The sequence below is a fragment of the Microplitis mediator genome, chromosome 11 (assembly GCF_029852145.1).
Source record: "Microplitis mediator isolate UGA2020A chromosome 11, iyMicMedi2.1, whole genome shotgun sequence".
Lineage (NCBI taxonomy): Eukaryota > Metazoa > Arthropoda > Insecta > Hymenoptera > Braconidae > Microplitis > Microplitis mediator.
Genome location: NC_079979.1, coordinates 10,938,681 through 10,956,364, shown reverse-complemented (window position 1 = coordinate 10,956,364; position 17,684 = coordinate 10,938,681). Strand labels below are relative to the sequence as shown.

At 28.2% G+C, this 17,684-nt stretch overlaps 1 protein-coding gene across 3 annotated transcripts; it reads right to left on the bottom strand.

Moving 5' to 3' along the window:
• Window positions 1-767: 767 nt before the first annotated feature.
• LOC130677395 (mitoferrin-1) lies at window positions 768-8,930 on the bottom strand. Of its 3 annotated transcripts, none has more exons than XM_057484139.1 (6): window positions 8,600-8,930; window positions 7,861-8,023; window positions 6,038-6,317; window positions 5,718-5,942; window positions 5,425-5,635; window positions 768-2,959 (listed from the first exon to the last, which is right to left on the bottom strand). In XM_057484139.1, the coding sequence occupies exons 2-6, from the start codon at window positions 7,975-7,977 to the stop codon at window positions 2,761-2,763; spliced, it is 1,032 nt and encodes a 343-aa protein (XP_057340122.1). In that variant the 5' UTR covers window positions 7,978-8,023; window positions 8,600-8,930; the 3' UTR covers window positions 768-2,760. The 3 variants fall into 3 exon arrangements, with proteins under 3 accessions (XP_057340122.1, XP_057340123.1, XP_057340120.1); XM_057484140.1 differs by lacking the exon at window positions 8,600-8,930 and adding an exon at window positions 8,235-8,504 and having other exon boundaries at window positions 7,861-8,036; XM_057484137.1 differs by lacking the exon at window positions 8,600-8,930 and adding an exon at window positions 8,235-8,504.
• Window positions 8,931-17,684: the final 8,754 nt, after the last annotated feature.

The window sequence follows — 17,684 nt, the reverse complement described above, 5'->3', positions numbered from 1 at the left end:
GACAAATAATAGACAAATAATTTGCAATAAAATAATATTGCGACTATAAATTGAGATGTAAGCTATCCTATCTTTCAAGTTGGATCAAATTGCACACGGTGTGCAAATCAAATTTAAAATCGGTTCAGTAAAATCGGAGTTCATCGCGGACAAACAACGTGACACGTAATTTTTATATATAAAGATATGTAAAAAGATATGTTGGCGTATATGTAAAATATATGTGACTTATGAATGAGAATATATGAAAACATATATGCAGTCTTATACATAAACATATATTTACACATATATGTAACCATATATACGCACATATAATTTAATGCAAAAAAAATATATGTCAAAATATATATTTCTATATTTGACTTATATTTGACATATATTTATGAGTATATTTTTCACATATATATTTTTCCATGCGGGTGTGTTATCTAATGCTTAAAACACCTCACAATTTGAAATAATTACCTTTTTCATTTTCCTGGAGTCGTTTTTCTCACTTCCTACCAACCCCAACAAATAAAATTAAGCAGACAATTTTTCACTGGTAATCTATACAATTATTTATTATTTTTTATTTACACTATTGATACATTCCAAGGTATTGTAAATACCTCTTTGTCTGTTATTTACTGTTTCTTTGTTTGTAAAGATAATCGTAGTTTTCAGCGGGAATATACGGTAATTTACAGTGAAGAAGCTTGAATACGTAACAGTACGTCACAAATTAAACCATTTTATACATATAGTAATTCGATTTTGTTTCACAGATTAATACTGGAGGAATACTATAATAAAAAAAAAAAAAAAAAGTAGAAATTTCAACATTTTTGTATTAAAACTTTCTTTGATCAAAATAGTATTTAATAGTATACATTAATCTGATCTTTTATTTTTTTATGATATTACTTTCTCTCTAAGTCAATATCATCCATCAAAATGACAGTTATCACAGCCTTAAAGAAGCAATATTGATAACAAAAATATGATCCATGTTTTTTGTTTTAATATTAAAAAATAAAAATCAATTTTTACTTTTAAAATTAAATGAGAAAAAAAACTCCAATTTAAAGTTTCTTCTAATATTGATAAAAAGTGATACCTGGCACAATTTCTATTAGTTGAATAAAATTCACCTCTATCGTGTAAAAGCAGCAATTGCATTTTTTCAAATAGCATTCATAGCTTTTATTAATTTAAAATTAATATAAATATTTTGGAGAATCTTGTTATAATTAGGTAATATTGTTTTACTTTTTATAAATAATAAGTTAATAACACTAATATCAAATTTTACCCACCAGTGTAACTCTGTGAAATCCACATATGACTTCAGTTTGTGCGGTTTAAAATCGACGTTATAGTTTTTCTTTTTGTGAACTTTCCAATCATAATTAATAATAAGAAAAAAAATGCAATTTAAATGAAATTTTAGCATTGAGGTCTCATTAATTAAGCTAACAACTAATAGATATTTACAAAATTATTACGTACAATAAAATGAAAATTAATAATATTGTAAAGTAGCAATAATCATTTTTTAAATGTACATATGTTAATTAATCCTTGGGCCACACATAGGGGCTCTGTATGACTTTTTAGGTCGTTTGAATATTCTGAGATTCACATGGAATAAACGTCTCTACAATTTTTTTCACATTTTGTTTATTTACTGAGTTATTTAAACGAGCAAGTTCAAAATGACGCAACTCGCGTAACTTTCTTCTCGCACTTACTTACCTCCACTGTCTGTCTTTTACACTCTCAATAAAATCAATAAAATACAATAATAACTAGAATACAGTTTATTTAAAGTCTCTTGAACCAAATATTGTTTCGATTCGTTTTTTGCTAAATCGTAAAATATTAAAAAACAAAAAAGTACTTGATTTCATTTTAATAAAGCCCAAACATGTATAATATTATTTTTTTAAGTAACGAGTTTGTCAATAACTATTGGTCCTTGAGACTTTTGAATAAACCGTTTTCTGTTTATTATTTTATTCTCTAAAACTTTCTTACTGCATGTATCCATAACTTTTCAATAATCATTAAGATATTTGAATTGAAAGCTAAAATGGATTACATTTTCCTCATACCGAAATATATAAAAAAAACATTAACAATATTCAATCGACCTTAAATGATATACAGGAACTTTATGTGTGGCCTAAGGACTAAATCCATGTATTTCTATCAATTTAGCATCGTTATTGACATTATTATTAATTCAAAGCAATTGTAATAAATGACCGTAGCATGTTACCTTATTGTTGATTTTTAACAAATAGCACGCAGTACTTTGTAATTATTTATCCAACTTATTTTTTTCCTAGGTAGATAAAAACAAAAACTTTTTGTTTAATTTAATGTTTTTAATAGCAAATCACATATTTTTTTCACGAAATACTTGCTCGTTTGAAAACGCATCATATATTTGTAATTAAAAAAACACTAATAATAATAATTTTTTGAGATAGTGACCTGCACATGCTCATCAGTCGTTTTCTTAATTACCAATTGATAGTTAACATTAATTTTTTTTCTTTTTTTTTTTTTAATTTTTAGTAACAAATTATTATTGTTATTATTAGCGTGATGTATATCCACTTTGATTTTACTTAAATTTTTTTTTCAACAAAATATTGATCAATAAACTCTCTTGATATATAAAATTTAACGATCGTAAGCTGTTAATTTCTTTCATTCTTTTTTTCTTCACAAAAACAGGGAATCAATATTAAGATATATAATAACTATCTAGCTTCGTGTCACATCGAGTAACACAGGTCCTGATGATTTACTATTAAATAAACCTGTTCCAGGAAAACTGGTGGGGTTATTAGTCCTTGATATTGGTAATTGATGCTGCATTGAAGTATTTATTGATTTATCTGATTCTGTATTGAAACAGATATCGTCATGCTTACGTGCTAAGATGTATTTAAAAAATTCGTACCTGCAATAAATTATTATCATTAGGTCATTCGGCTGCCAAAATGGAAGCAGATTTTTCATATACATTCACTATGATTAACCGTCAAAAGTTATTATGATAATTTTAAAATTATATTTAAACTACAAAATGTAACAAAAAGTTATTAATGCAATTTATAATCAATTCAACTATATAAGAGAGTAACCATTTTTTTTTTTTTTTTACTCATTAAACTGTTATATTTTATAATAATTCTTATTTAGGGGGGACCGGGGCTAAAAGTTCTGGGGGTAAGTTGTTCCGATCACTTCATTTCCAAAACGAAAAAAGATAAAAATATTTTTGAAACGTGTATCAATACGAGCGTAAATCGTGCAAATTTTTCAGCCATTTTAGTCAAGTTCACATTAACGCATTGTGTAAATACATTGTGTATGAACAGGGGTATAGTTTTGTATCAACTAAGTAAATATTTTGTCATTGATATTTTTTGGTCTATTTCTATCAATTAAAATGATAATCATAAACTATTTAGTTTCATATATCTTACGTTATTTATACAAAAGATACTGTACCATTTATTGCTTTATTTTATTACATAAATTAAAAATTTGGTTAAATATCTGTATCCGCCGACTGGAGCTAGTTGTTCCGTTTATTTTAGGGCATGTTTTTCCGACGTTTCTCTACATATTTTTCGATCATCTTTTAAAATAAAATTATGTTAATTAATATTTATCTCACAAAAAATTATTTTGAGTTACTAATCTAACAAATTCTATAATTATTTAACGATAATTAAGGTTATTATTTATTTAAAATTCTTTTTCATTCAAGAAAAAATGTACGTGCGTACTAAAAAGTTAAATAAAAAAACATTTTCAGTACATCTTCTGAATTTAATCATATATTTACTTCAAAAATCATCTTTTTGTCTCAATGCAGGAACAACTTTGTCTAATGCGGAACAACTTGCCTCATGCGATAGCTCAAAAATCTCTTTTGGCTTGCCATAAAAAAAAAATTATTTTCGAAAGATCCGAATTGAAATAATGTTCATAAAATCATAAAATATAATAGATTTAACATTGAAATTCGTTATTCATCTGTTAAATAATTCATTATGTTCCAGAACTATTTGTCATTTTTTTAATATTGAAACTTCTAGCTTCGGTCCGCCCGACTAACTTTATGACTAGACTGTATTTAATCTAAATTTTTACTAAAAAAACCGTTAAAACAATAAGTTTAACGGTGGAAATTGAAGCTTAAAATACAAAGTTTTAGATGCAACAAATAGAAATGAGTTATCACTGTTTGATTTTTTTGTAAAATTGAAATCTACTAAAAACTCATTATAAGTTTATAAACAAGCGAAAATTGAGTTACAAATTTACACAGAAAAAAACTAACTTAAATCAAGAAGAATTTACTTGACCCAAGAACATTAGTATAAAGAAAAAAAATTTCTTCGATTGATAAATTTCAATTCTTGACCAGAGTATAATTTTGTTTAATTGAAAAAAAAAAAAAAAAAAATTTTACTTAGAAAACCTCTAATTCTTGTTCCAACTGTATTACCGACTTAGAGCAAGAGTGGTAAGAACTCAGTCCAAGAAAATCAGTCTCTTGGTTTTTATTTTTAAACATCCCCATTTGACTGTTCAAACGACGGAGGATCAAAATACATCAATGCCTTTGTTGTAGTACTTACAGTCAAAATTATAGGTTCTAATATCTCGGACGGACTCTTATTAAAAGAAACGATTAAAAATGATTAGGAAAACAAAAATTTTAAATACTTTTAAATGCTTTTGAATACTTTTGAATCACCCTTCTTATGGGCATTTAACATTGCAAATCGCTTCGAATCGTTTCTTTTAATCAAGGTATGTCAGCCTAGTGGATAGCACATAAAACTTCTAATTTAAGGACACAAGTTCGTTCCCGTCCAAAGTCAGTGTTATTAAAAATTAAATTCGAACGTCAAAATATTTAGTAACCTTGACGTCATTTTTTTAATTTAAAAAAGAAAGTAAATATGTTAGTATGATATAGTGCCGCTTTGAATAAAGTTGATGGTGTATCAAGCCAAGAGAATGAAATACTTGGGACAAGATTATCGCGCAATAGGTCAAAGAATAAAACAATTTCATTCAAATCATTATAAGTTTTGATTAGAGAATAAATTTTCTTAAACTGATATTAAAATGCTTAAACGAAGAATTTTCCAGTTTTGATGCTAGCAAAAATTTTTTCGAATTGAAAAAACAGAATGACAAAACAAGAATTCAATTTTGAAGAAAAAAAAAATTCGTGATTCAAGTTAAATTTTTTTTTCTGTGTATAAAAATCACTCGAGGCCATTACTACGGTGTCCAAAACTATCTACATTAATTTGATTCAGTTTTTTCACAAATTTTAAGCCCTTTGAGCATAATACCTTCCAGGAACTCTATTGTGTTTAACAAAATTTATAAACTTACGTTGACCAACAAATTGCCGTAGCTGGTATTTGGTAAAATATCCGTGCACTAAGACCACGGAAAAACCCTGGTATACCAGCATAATTGTATACTATTTTAATAGCATGAACCATTCCTTGCGCTTTAACTCCACTTTGTTGGGTATTGAGAACTGTTTTACAAACGTCTAAGGGCGTTGTTGCTGCTGCAGCAGAAGCTCCAGCCATGGCACCTTACGAAATGAAAAAATAATCAATTAATAAATTAAATTAATTTGTCCGTAATTACTGAAGCACTAATTATAATAAATTTACCAGAAACAACGTGTGCTATTGGATTATAAGTATGTTCTGGGTTCATAATAGACTGTCCGAATTCATAAGCTATAAAATGTAAACCTTGAAAAGGTACATTCATAGCTAATTGTGTAGTATAGCTACGATAAAATGCAAATATTCCTTCGGTTTTATATATATGGCGTATGCAAGATAATACATCTCTATATGGTGAATTATACATTTGTAATCGTTGTTTTACAACTGCAAAAATTTATAAATATTATGGAACTTTTGTGTAGAAATAGATACAATTATATTCTACACAAAAAAAAAAAAATAAAAATAGTCATAATTACCTTCGGCCGGATTCATAATACCATCATGAAGTAAAGTCGAAACAGCACCAGCAGCTCCGTAGACTAGATAGTTTACTTGTGAATTTGTTTTTATAACCATATGGTTTTTAATTAATTCATAGCATGAAAAATACAAGGCGTGAGCAGGTCCAGCTCCCGCTACCATTACACTAACTCCTCGAAATGATCTACGTAATCCTTCCTGACGTATCATTTTAAATAAGACCGTACGTGCATTGGCGCCTCCCCCTGGTTCTGGTGTCAACTGTTGCATCCTTGTCTATTAAAAAAAAAAAAAAGAATTATTGAATAAATCATAGAATGTATAGTGTCAGTGATAATATGAGTGTTTAATATAATTTATAATGAGCATGACAATGCAAAACTTTTAAATAAAAATTTTTTTCTAGTTATTGTCGATGACGTATAAAAGTTGTGCTACGTAGCTTGTATGACAACAAAAAATAATAATAATAATCAGTATATTAAATTCTTAATACTAAAAATAAAAATTTCATTTGCATAAATTATTATGCGACCTTGAAAAAAAAATCAATAATTTTTAAAAATCATCTTCATCATGATTAATCAAATTTATGAAAAAAAAAAAATCAAAAAAGAGTTTGTCTGTAGATTTTAGAACATACGAATCATAAATAGAACTTGTCACATTGGCTCGTTGAGACAGTTACATAATATAAATTGTAATGCATACTTCATAAGAAAACAGTAACATAGGTCTATCGTTAGCTATAAAGTTATTCAACACTATTACAAAAAATAACAATAATAAAAAAAAAATCAATACATTATTTACTCTAACAATATTTACTTTCATTGTGATTGGATTTACCGATGATAAGAAAAATTTAAGAATAGAATTTACTGATATATTTGTATTATACATTAATTAGTCTGCATTATCATTAATTCAATCAGATAAGACACCGCTGTTATTCTGATGTCTTCAAAATTTTATATTAATAATCAATCTCGAACATCTGATATAATAAATACATGTAATATTATATGCTTTATGATTTCCTCTATTCAATTACTTCCGAGAATCTTGGTAATTCCAGATTGTCAAGGAATTTTACATTACTTTCGAATAAATTTAATCGAGATAAATAGATCGATTATAATATTTAGAGGAAAAATAATATCAATTTTGTGGAAGAGGAATTAACATTACGTCAAATAAGATTGACTAATCTGATTTATTCGCGAATATGAAAAAATAAAATCTGTTTAAGATACAGAGAAAAAGTTAAGTCCAATAAAATACCTGATTATAATAAAATGAAAAGCCTATTAAAACAAACTATTAAATTTGAGCAAAACTTAAGATCCTTTAAATCTACCAGTTTTTTAAAATTATTAATTCGAATCAAATTAAATTCATAAATTCAATTAAATTTAAAATATCCAGTTTACTAGACTTTAGTGCCAATAAGATCCATTAATTGAGTTCACAAGTATTCTTGGGACCACTGTCATTAATAGTTTATTTAAAAAATAACGAAAAAATATTTTAGGTTTTAATCAATCTGAAATGAGATGGTTTGATAGTTGTTACTAAGAAAAAAAAATTTTTTTTTTTTAACAAAATGTAATTACATCACGACAATTATTATGATGAAACATCATGAAATACGTAACTAGCAATTGTTATCATTTTGTGGTTAGATTTTATAATGAATTATAAAAACAATTATGGCATGTGTATTTTATATTTCTAATATTTTATTCAATTATGAAACCTATTTCAATAAATGAATTACCAGTCTATTCAAACGAGTAAATTATTGCATACACATTACCTTAACACTATCAACTGGATACATAATACAATGTTCCATGATTCCAGCAGAAGCACCGGCAGTCATGTTTACGCCAACTGATGTTGTCGGTAATGATTCGTATTCATCAATATCCATATTGTCTTTAACAGCAACCAGGCAGCTTTTTTTAAAATTAACTTACCTGTAATTAAATTCTTATAATTGAAAATCATTTAACGGTGTCCATATTTGATTACCTATTCACTATTCATCATATATATAATATAATTATATACATATATAATAGGACGTAATTTAAAAGACATTAAATAATAAACATAAATATATATAGATACATAGATGTAACTATAAACTTATATTTGATTTGTTATTAAGTGATAGCAATTACTTACCGTTGCAACTATTTCGTCATTTACAGTTGAGTTGATTGAAAAAAAATCAACTATTTACTGAACTATGAAGTCAATATTAACTTATTTCAGCTACCGAAACATGTGACTGTGAGTGTAATACAGTGTCTTATTTTATGTATGGAACGATTAAGATTTCATTCGTAACTGTTGTGTAGACGTCGATTGATAATTTTACCCACAGTTCATTGGTATATATCTTTATATACATGTGTATATATATATATATGTATATACATTCTCATGTGTGTATGTTTATATATATATATATATAAATACGAAATTATGTACTTAAATACTAATACGTTAATACACTAATGCAGATATTTCACAAATTTGAAACTTACTTTTTCGATTTTTCGTTTCTTAAGGCAGACTTTTATCATTAACATTAGCATATATTTGGAGTGGCACAAGTATATTTTTCTTTTCAAATAAAAATTTCTTCGATCAATAATGGTTTAGTAACTCATTTATTTATAACGTAATTTACTAGGATAAAATATTTTAGTTGGAAAATTTGGTTTGCCACTAAGAAAAAAACTAATTATTTTTTTTTATTACTTCTGACGAATTGTCATAACCATTTTTTTTTTCATTTTACTTTAATGTTTTTTTAAGGTTATGACAACAAATACATGTCACGCGTGCGCTTTTGTAAAAACCACGTGGTATATTGTGGTTATTTGTGGCGCACGTACGGAGGGGTAGAGGCTCTGTAGTCAGTAGCTGTACCCTCCACCAGGCGCACACATTGCACACATAGCACAATCAGAATCTAAGAGAAGTAAAAAAATGGCTCGGCGAAAATGGGCTTGCTGAAGCCGGCCCCCGTCAATTTTGATTTTTACACTTTTTTAATTTTTCAATGCCCCAATCGTTTGTTCGTCGATTGTTCGTTATTGTCCGTCAATTGTTGTTGTTTGTTCGTTTATTGTTTATTTATAATTAAATAATTAAATTTTCATCCTTAACTCAGTCCCCCTCAACTTATCGTCATTTTATTTCTTTCTGTTATGAATCAATTAATATTCATTTTCGTTTGTTCTATCATAATCTTCGTTTGTTCGATTATAATTAACGTTTTATCGCCTTTTATTATCAATTTTAATTAATTAACATCTCATTACCAGTACAGCTGTGTCGCGCATGCGCATTAATACTTATGACGTATTGGGATCTCCTTCCAGATGCCCGGGAACATTTAAATTCATGATTTAATACAAAAAAAAGTGAATATCCAATCAAACAAGATATGAATTTTTAATTGTACTTGTCGTTAAAAAATTAAATAAAATAATCTCAATATTGATATTGTGAATAATCTTAATATACAGCATCAATTCGAATAGTTAGTAAATTAGTTATTAATTAATGAAAAATATAAGTGAAAATCAATTTTATCATGCTTTTCAGCGAACGTCTCTGCATTCAAAGTGAGTGCACACATATTGTATTCACTTGTGAAAATTTTATGTCTGCAAATTTTTGGTTTGTGTATGTGCCCTACCGAAAATTCCCATAGAATCCACTCAAATGTGACAAAAACCGCATAGAAACCAATACAGTCTATAGGATTCTATCCGGTTTTTATCACATATATTTAAGTGGATTCTATGGGAATTTTTCGATAGGGTGAAGATTTCCTGTGCGTGCATATTTATATATACTGAATTTTGAAGCAAATTTTCCATTCATTTGTATAAATTAGATTATTTTCAGTTTTAATATCTACTGTAAAAATTAAATATTTAAAAAAAACGAATTTTTTTTTGTTATAATTTTTATGGCCGTATATAATTAATTCTTTGCATAATTATATTCTTTTCTCAATAAGTTCATTTTTTAGTAAATAAAACCAATATTGATTTTTATGGATATTTATTTATTACTCAAGTATCACAATTTAGACTATTGTGAAATCAAAAAACATGCTAATCTGACTTAAGCATCGATAAATATCATGAGACCACGTGGATAAGTTTGGAATCATAAATCTAGACGGAAGCACTGCAATAAATAAGAAAAATATATTCTGATATAGTTGTACTACAAAACATGGCTTAGAGATGAAACAATTTTCTAGTTCATAATAATCATAATCATTTTTACGTATCAAAAAAGTCATATGAACAACTACATTCATAAATATGAATTTACACAAATATAAGAACTATTTCTCCTACTATCGTTATAAATAAAGGGGCAGTTTTTCTGACCAAGTTTATTTTTATCCGGGTTTAAATTATTATTGCTAGTGGTTTCATGACAGCTAATCCCCAACAATTGATCCTATCGATCCCAGATAATATGTTCTTACAGTTGTTTTTATATCTAGGGCTAATAATACATTTTGTAAAATGAGAATATTCAATTATTTTTACAATAATAATCAACAAATTTTATCAATTAAAACAAATAGTCGATGGGATCAGATGTCAGTAGGATCAATTTTTAAAGATTACTTGGCGTGGTATAAAATTGTTGGGATCAGTTGACGGCACACCATTGCTGGTATATCTATATATTATTAATGTATTAGGAACTTAATATAAGCCCGGATAAAAATAAACGTGGATTGACAAACTGGCCCTAAAACTATCAGTTTTACGGAAATATATAAAATCTTAAGTTATTAAGTTTAAATTCATAGTCTTATGAATATTATAATATTTTCTCATGCTCAAAAAGAATTTAGTATTCATAGTTGAAATCGAAATACTTATTTTTAGGTTATGTGAATATTAAGTCTCGAATTAAAAAATACTTAATTAAGAAAATCGATAGTAGGAAAAATTGACACAATAATATCAAATATTCACTTGTTGAAATTGTTTAATCCTTCAACTTCACAAAACATGAAATTATTTCTAATGCTTCTTATCCCTCGCAGACTTGGATCACGGTGGAAACACGGTGGGTTTGTTCCATTTTACCACTGTGATTACGCAGTGTATCCACCGTGATTCCACGGTGGCTTGACCACTGTGTATACACGGTGTTTCCACTGTGACTACGCGGTGGATACACCGTGGAACCACGGTGATGAAATAGCACAACCGCGTAATCAGAGTGGAAACACCGTGTATACACAGTGGTCAAGCCACCGTGGAATCACAGTGGATACACTGTGTATACCCGATGGTGAAATGGAACAAACCCAGCGTGTAACCACGGTGGATCCACGGTGTTTACACTTCCACGGTGTTTCCACCGTGATTCAAATCTGCGAGGGATGTCTGTTTGAAACTATACCTCATTAATGTATGTAGAGTTCTCAAGATAAATAAATCGTCATTTTTTCGTCAGGAGAACTACATATTAAACTTTTTTCTTGAGAAATTGATGGATAGTTCAACAAAATAAAATATAATACATTTTGATAAATCCATAGGGATATAATACATTGATTAAAGAGCTAAATTTTTAAGAATAAGGTTCCAATTTAGTTTTTTTCATTAAAATACAAGTAACGAATCAAAAATATTTTTCTATAGAATCACAAAAACTGATGACAACATAATCGATAAACAAAATCAAAATTGGAAATCCGATGGTAATTATGACAATTGCTATAATAATAGACGGATTAATAATTGTCATAATTATTTTCACATAAACATTGACGAAAGAGTACAGGAACTATTACATTTTTTAATTATTTCGTAATGATTTTATCTCTATAATGACATATGAATAGAAATTTAAAATAATTTGTACTGTGTACACAGATACTTCTGTACACTCAAAACTTGTTTTAATAACCGAATAAGGATTTTCGAGTATACAAAATTGTATTTGTCATGAAATATCTTAATCAGATATAATTTTATAAAAACATCAATTATAGTGATGCCATAACCTACATTCATCACACCTTTAGATCATTATTATCCAAATAGCCAAGGTGCTCAAGCAAAAATTTGCTATTATTTTACCGTAAAATGTCGGTCGTAAATTGCAGGTAAACGAATCCAAGTTTGAGCTGTTATATGTCCTCAGTGGCCTCAGGTGCCTCCACCTGTTACTTAATTAGTGAACTTGAGATCTATAAATAGGCGCGCATTTAAATTTCATTTGAAATTATATATTAATATCTTACAACACTTATTGCGTCTTATTAGTATTTAGTCAATAATTTAAATAATAAATCGTCGTGGCACATACTTATTAAATTAAATATTTTTATTATAAGAAACTTTAAATAAATCTTTATTTTGTATTCGGAGAAATATAAATACAGTTGAGCGGACTTGGAACGTTTCCTGTCACCCGATACTTAAAACCTAAACAAAACACACACATAAAAATCATGAATAGGCCCTTGTTCTATAGTTAACAGTAAACATAGTTATGAACAAATGGATACTCTATAAACAAATAAGAAAAGGCCGTCTGATGTAACTTCACTCCTCTCCGAGAACTATTGACGAGCACAACTGTTGTTACTGATCAAATTTTATCTACACTTTATAATAAAACTCAGTCTTCAGATAAAAGTTAATTTATCAATTACATCTAGGGGAGACCGGGGCAAGACGGCCCACCTAAGCCGGTTATTATTATTTGTGGCTTTTAACCATCAAGTCGATTTACTCTTGTCCAACTTGAACTCAATTCACCAAAATTTTGGTGAAGCGCCTGAAAAAAAATTTTTTTTTTTTTAATTATAAAAAAATTTCTCGCGTAACAAATGTTTATATTTTTCTCTTTAACAACTGTATTTACTTTAATATTACTCTAAATAACCTTTTTTGATATAATACGAGTCATTTTTTCACTTCTGTAGAAAATTGATTATTGGTTTTTTTAACTTTTTCAAATGCTCTATTTTAATCCAAATCCATATAATTAACCAAAAAATGATATTTCTATTAAATTAATCATGACTAGGTTATAATACAATGAAATACATTTTCTTTTAGAATTTTTGAGTGGTTCATTTTGCCCCAATGTTTCACGTATCGGGCTAAAAATGAGTAAATAATCTAAATTTGTGATAATCAAAAGAAAACAAGAAAAAAAAATTTTTGGTTAATTTTTGAGGTGGGCCTTCTTGCCCCAGGTGGGCCGTCTTGCCTCGGTCTCCCCTATCCTTATCCATAATTTCATTATTTCATTTCATTAAATAATAATAATAACAATCATCATCATCATCATCATCATCATAGTAAACAATAAATTGATCACTGTTTTCAAATTCAAAATTGGTCCCGCGTTACAATGAACTGCTCACTGTCCAGGAGGTGGCGTCAGCTCCGATCCTAGTAACCTCCCAGGACATAACAGAGCTGTTGAGCTGACTTCCCTTGAAATTGACGGCAAATAAACGTCAACTGTGTTCAGATTTCCAACTTCAATATGAGCACAATATACGGTGCAAATTATCAGAAACTTAACTGCAAGTTTTGATCTTCAACTCTTGCTAGTAATTTGCTGCCCAATTTTAACCGCATTTTGGTCAAGTTGAATCTTTAAATTGACATTAATATGCAATAAACGTGGTTACCAGGTTGTTGCTAACAATCCTTATTTAGCCTCTCATTATTAACTATTTTAATTTATTTTAATTGCAATCGTTAGCTAATTCACTTCAGTCTATTCAAATAGTTTGTTAGTTATTTATTTATAAAAAAATAAATAGAAATTATCTTATAATTTTTTCTATTCATTTTTTCTACTGACACATATGAAAAATTTTTTCAATTTTATCGCTAGATAATAATTTGTCGATGATGGTGATTGTTGCTTCATTTATTTTATGAATACAATAATATGTATTGAGTATTTTATTGTAAATTATGTTCTAGTTGTAAACAATACTATTTTTTAAATTTAGTGAAGCTGCAGGGCTGTATATTCGTTTTTTTTTTCAATTAACAGCAACAAATAATGATTCAATTTTATTTTCAATAAAAAATACATTATAAAAAAAAAATTATCATTTGAATCAAGCACTTCCAGAATTGCAATTATAATTTCTTAATTAAGTTTTTATTACAAATGAATTCATTGTTTATTTTTTTTTACTTTGAATTTAAGTTTTTGAAAATAGTTTTTTGCAATTTTCTGTTGAAAATTTTTTAATTAGGTCTAGCATAAGTCAATCAACATATTTTTTTTTAATAAAATTTATAACCACTGTATATAACCTAAAAATTAAAAACACCATATCTAAATGTCTTAAAGTTATTATAACAAATATTTTAGTTAAAAAAATTGTCTGTGCTGGTGATGTGTTTTTTTTTTTTGTTTAAATTTTGTCACTTGCATATTATCCCTCGCAGATTTGAATCACGGTGGGAACACCGTGAAAGTGTAAACATCGTGGATCCACTGTGGTTACACGGTGGGTTTGTTCCATTTCACCACCGTGTATACACAGTGTATCCACTGCCCTGATTAAAAAAGTGAATTGAAAAGTATTGAAAATTATCTCAATTCTTTTCAATCCCTCGGCGGTTTTGGAAAGTATTGAATGGAATTGAAATTTCGATCGTTTGAATACTTTCCAATTCCAAAGTGGAATTCGAAAGTATTGAAAAGAATTCAATCTTTCATCATTTCAATTTAGGTATTGAGAAGGATTCGGAAAGATTCAAAAATTTCAATTCATTTCAATCTTTTTCAATCCCACTCATGACCCGAAATGTGAAATTATTTAGGTATTGAGAAGGATTCAGAAAGATTCAAAAATTTCAATTCATTTCAATCTTTTTCAATCCCTCACTTGATCGAAATATCGGATTATTTAGGTATTGAGAAGGATTCGGAAAGATTCGAAAATTTCAATTCATTTCAATCTTTTTCAATCCCTCACTTGATCGAAATATCGGATTATTTAGGTATTGAGAAGGATTCGGAAAGATTCAAAAATTTCAATTCATTTCAATCTTTTTCAATTCCACACATGACCCGAAATGTGATATTATTTAGGTATTGAGAAGGATTCAGAAAGATTCAAAAATTTCAATTCATTTCAATCTTTTTCAATCCCACACTTGATCCGAAATGTCGGATTATTTAGGTATTGAGAAGGATTCAGAAAGATTAAAAATATCAATTCATTTCAATCTTTTTCAATTCCTCGGAAGTTCAGAAATTCTTTTATTATTTTGGGATTGAAAAGTATTCATTTTATGTCAAAATGAATACCTTGGGGTATAGAAAGTATTCGAAAGGATTCATTTCTCATCATTTTCAATACTTTTCAATTCACTTTTTTAATCAGGGTGTGATTACGCGGTGTAACCACCGCGATTACGCGGTGGCTTGACCACTGTGTATACACGGTGTTCCCACTGTGATTACGCGGTGTATCCACCGTGATTCCACGGTGGCTTTGTGCTATTTTATCACCGTGTTTCCACGGTGTATCCACCGCGTAATCACAGTGGAAACACCGTGTAATCACGGTGGATACACCGCGTAATCACAGTGGTAAAATGGAACAAACCCACCGTGTTTCCACCGTGATTCAAATCTGCGAGGGCTTTCAAATACAAGAAGTAATGATCGAATATCGTCCAAATATTCCTTGGCAGATCCGAATTACGGTAGCTAGACGGAGAAAATTTTATTAAACTATCTACATACTAAATTTTTAATTTTGTTTATCAGAAACCATAACTTTTATTACCCCTCGCGGACTCGGGATTACTCCGAAATCATGGTGAAATTTCGGTGAAATCATAGTGGAAAGATAGTGAACCCATAGTGAAATGACAGTGAAATCACTGTAACTTTGTGCCATTTGCTTACTGTGTGATAATTATCATCCGATGGTAATTTTATGATGATTTCACCATCGATTCATAGTAGAATCACAATAGCATAACAGTCAATTTACAGTAGTATAGCTGTAAGTTGACAGTAGTCTCACTGTGTATTTACAGTGATTTCACTATCAGTTTATGCTGGATCTGCAGTGCTTCAGTCATGCTTTCTCAGTAATAATACCGTGATCATACAGTGATTTCACAGCAGTCTTACTATAGATTCTTCGTGAAATCACAATAATATCGCTGTGAATTGACAGTAATATTACTGTGATTTCTTAATCATTTAATCCTGGATCTGCTTAGTTTTCATCGAGATTTAGGGGCAATATTGAGATCCTATATTTATTGATTCAAAGATAATAATAATAAAATTAATAATAATATTATAATAGCAACAATAATCCTAATCTTGGTTTTTCAATAAATAATTTTTCTTGTTTAAAAAAATTATTTATTATCCCTTTGTATGACTTCATGTAATTCCTCTGGAGAATTAAATGCTATTTTTTACCCTCGGTAAAGAAGGAATTTTATTTTTTTTTAACGTACGATGGGACTCGAACTGCCGACCCTTCGATTGAAGAGCGGCTTAAGTCATGTACTTGAGCCCACTCGGCCACCACACGCATTCGGAACTAAATATTTAATCTGTTACTTGATGCTATTCAATACTATATATACTCAAGACTAAGTTATAAGAAAAATTATTTTATTAAATACTATAAAATTAAAAGAATACGATATTCATAAAAAAAAAAATGTTTGCCTTCATTTGTAAATCATCAAGTTTTCTGAACTGAAGAATATTTTATTCTAAATTATGATAAATAATAAATATTTACTATTGAAATATTAATCTAAATGATGTTCTCTTTATTTTTTGCAGTAGTTTAAATTCAATTTATACAGTTTTAAAAAAAAAGTTATTCAATTTTTTTATTTATTTATTTTTTTTTATAATTCTGAAGAATTTTACCGTCTTAAGCTTTTATAAAATTAACTAAATTAGATAATTACAGATAAAGTTTCGCTCGGAAATTCCTAAAATAGCTAAATTTATAATAAATAAAATACATATGTGCCAAAATATTTGCTAAACTTACAAACAATTATAGGAGCATTTATGAAATAATTGATATTATTTTTTTTTTTCAATTCCATTTCTATCGATTAATGACATTAAAAATTCAAATTTTGATTTTGAAATTGGATTAATGATAGATGTACCGTATCAGATCACTATCAAAGTAGAGTGAAATCATGGAGAAAACGCGAATAATTTGCTGTGAAAATATCATAGAGTCACAGTGCTAATACTACTAGGTTGTCATGGGATCACGGTAAATTCATGGTTAAACTACTATGAACTGACTGTGAAACTATTGTAAAGTCACAGAGTTAACACTATCAGATTACTATGGAATCACAGTGAATTCGTAGTGAAATCACGATAAACTGACTGTGAACCCATGATAAAGCCTCAGTGTTACCATTGTTGGGTTACCATAAATCGATAGCTGATCGACAGTAAAATTATCATGAAAGTATGGTAATTTTATTCTAAACCTACAAAAGAATCACAAGTGAAATCACTATGGAACTACCATAAAATTACTGTAAAATTACTATATAACCAGAGTGACGAAATGGC

Excerpts from the sequence above, each read along its gene's own strand:
- LOC130677395 (XM_057484139.1), bottom strand. The coding sequence starts at position 7,977 with ATGGATATTGATGAATACGAATCATTACCGACAACATCAGTTGGCGTA. Across the intron at positions 5,943-6,037 it reads TATTATGAATCCGGCCGAAG|TTGTAAAACAACGATTACAA; the intron begins GTAATTATGACT and ends AAATTTTTGCAG. Across the intron at positions 5,636-5,717 it reads AATAGCACACGTTGTTTCTG|GTGCCATGGCTGGAGCTTCT; the intron begins GTAAATTTATTA and ends TCATTTCGTAAG.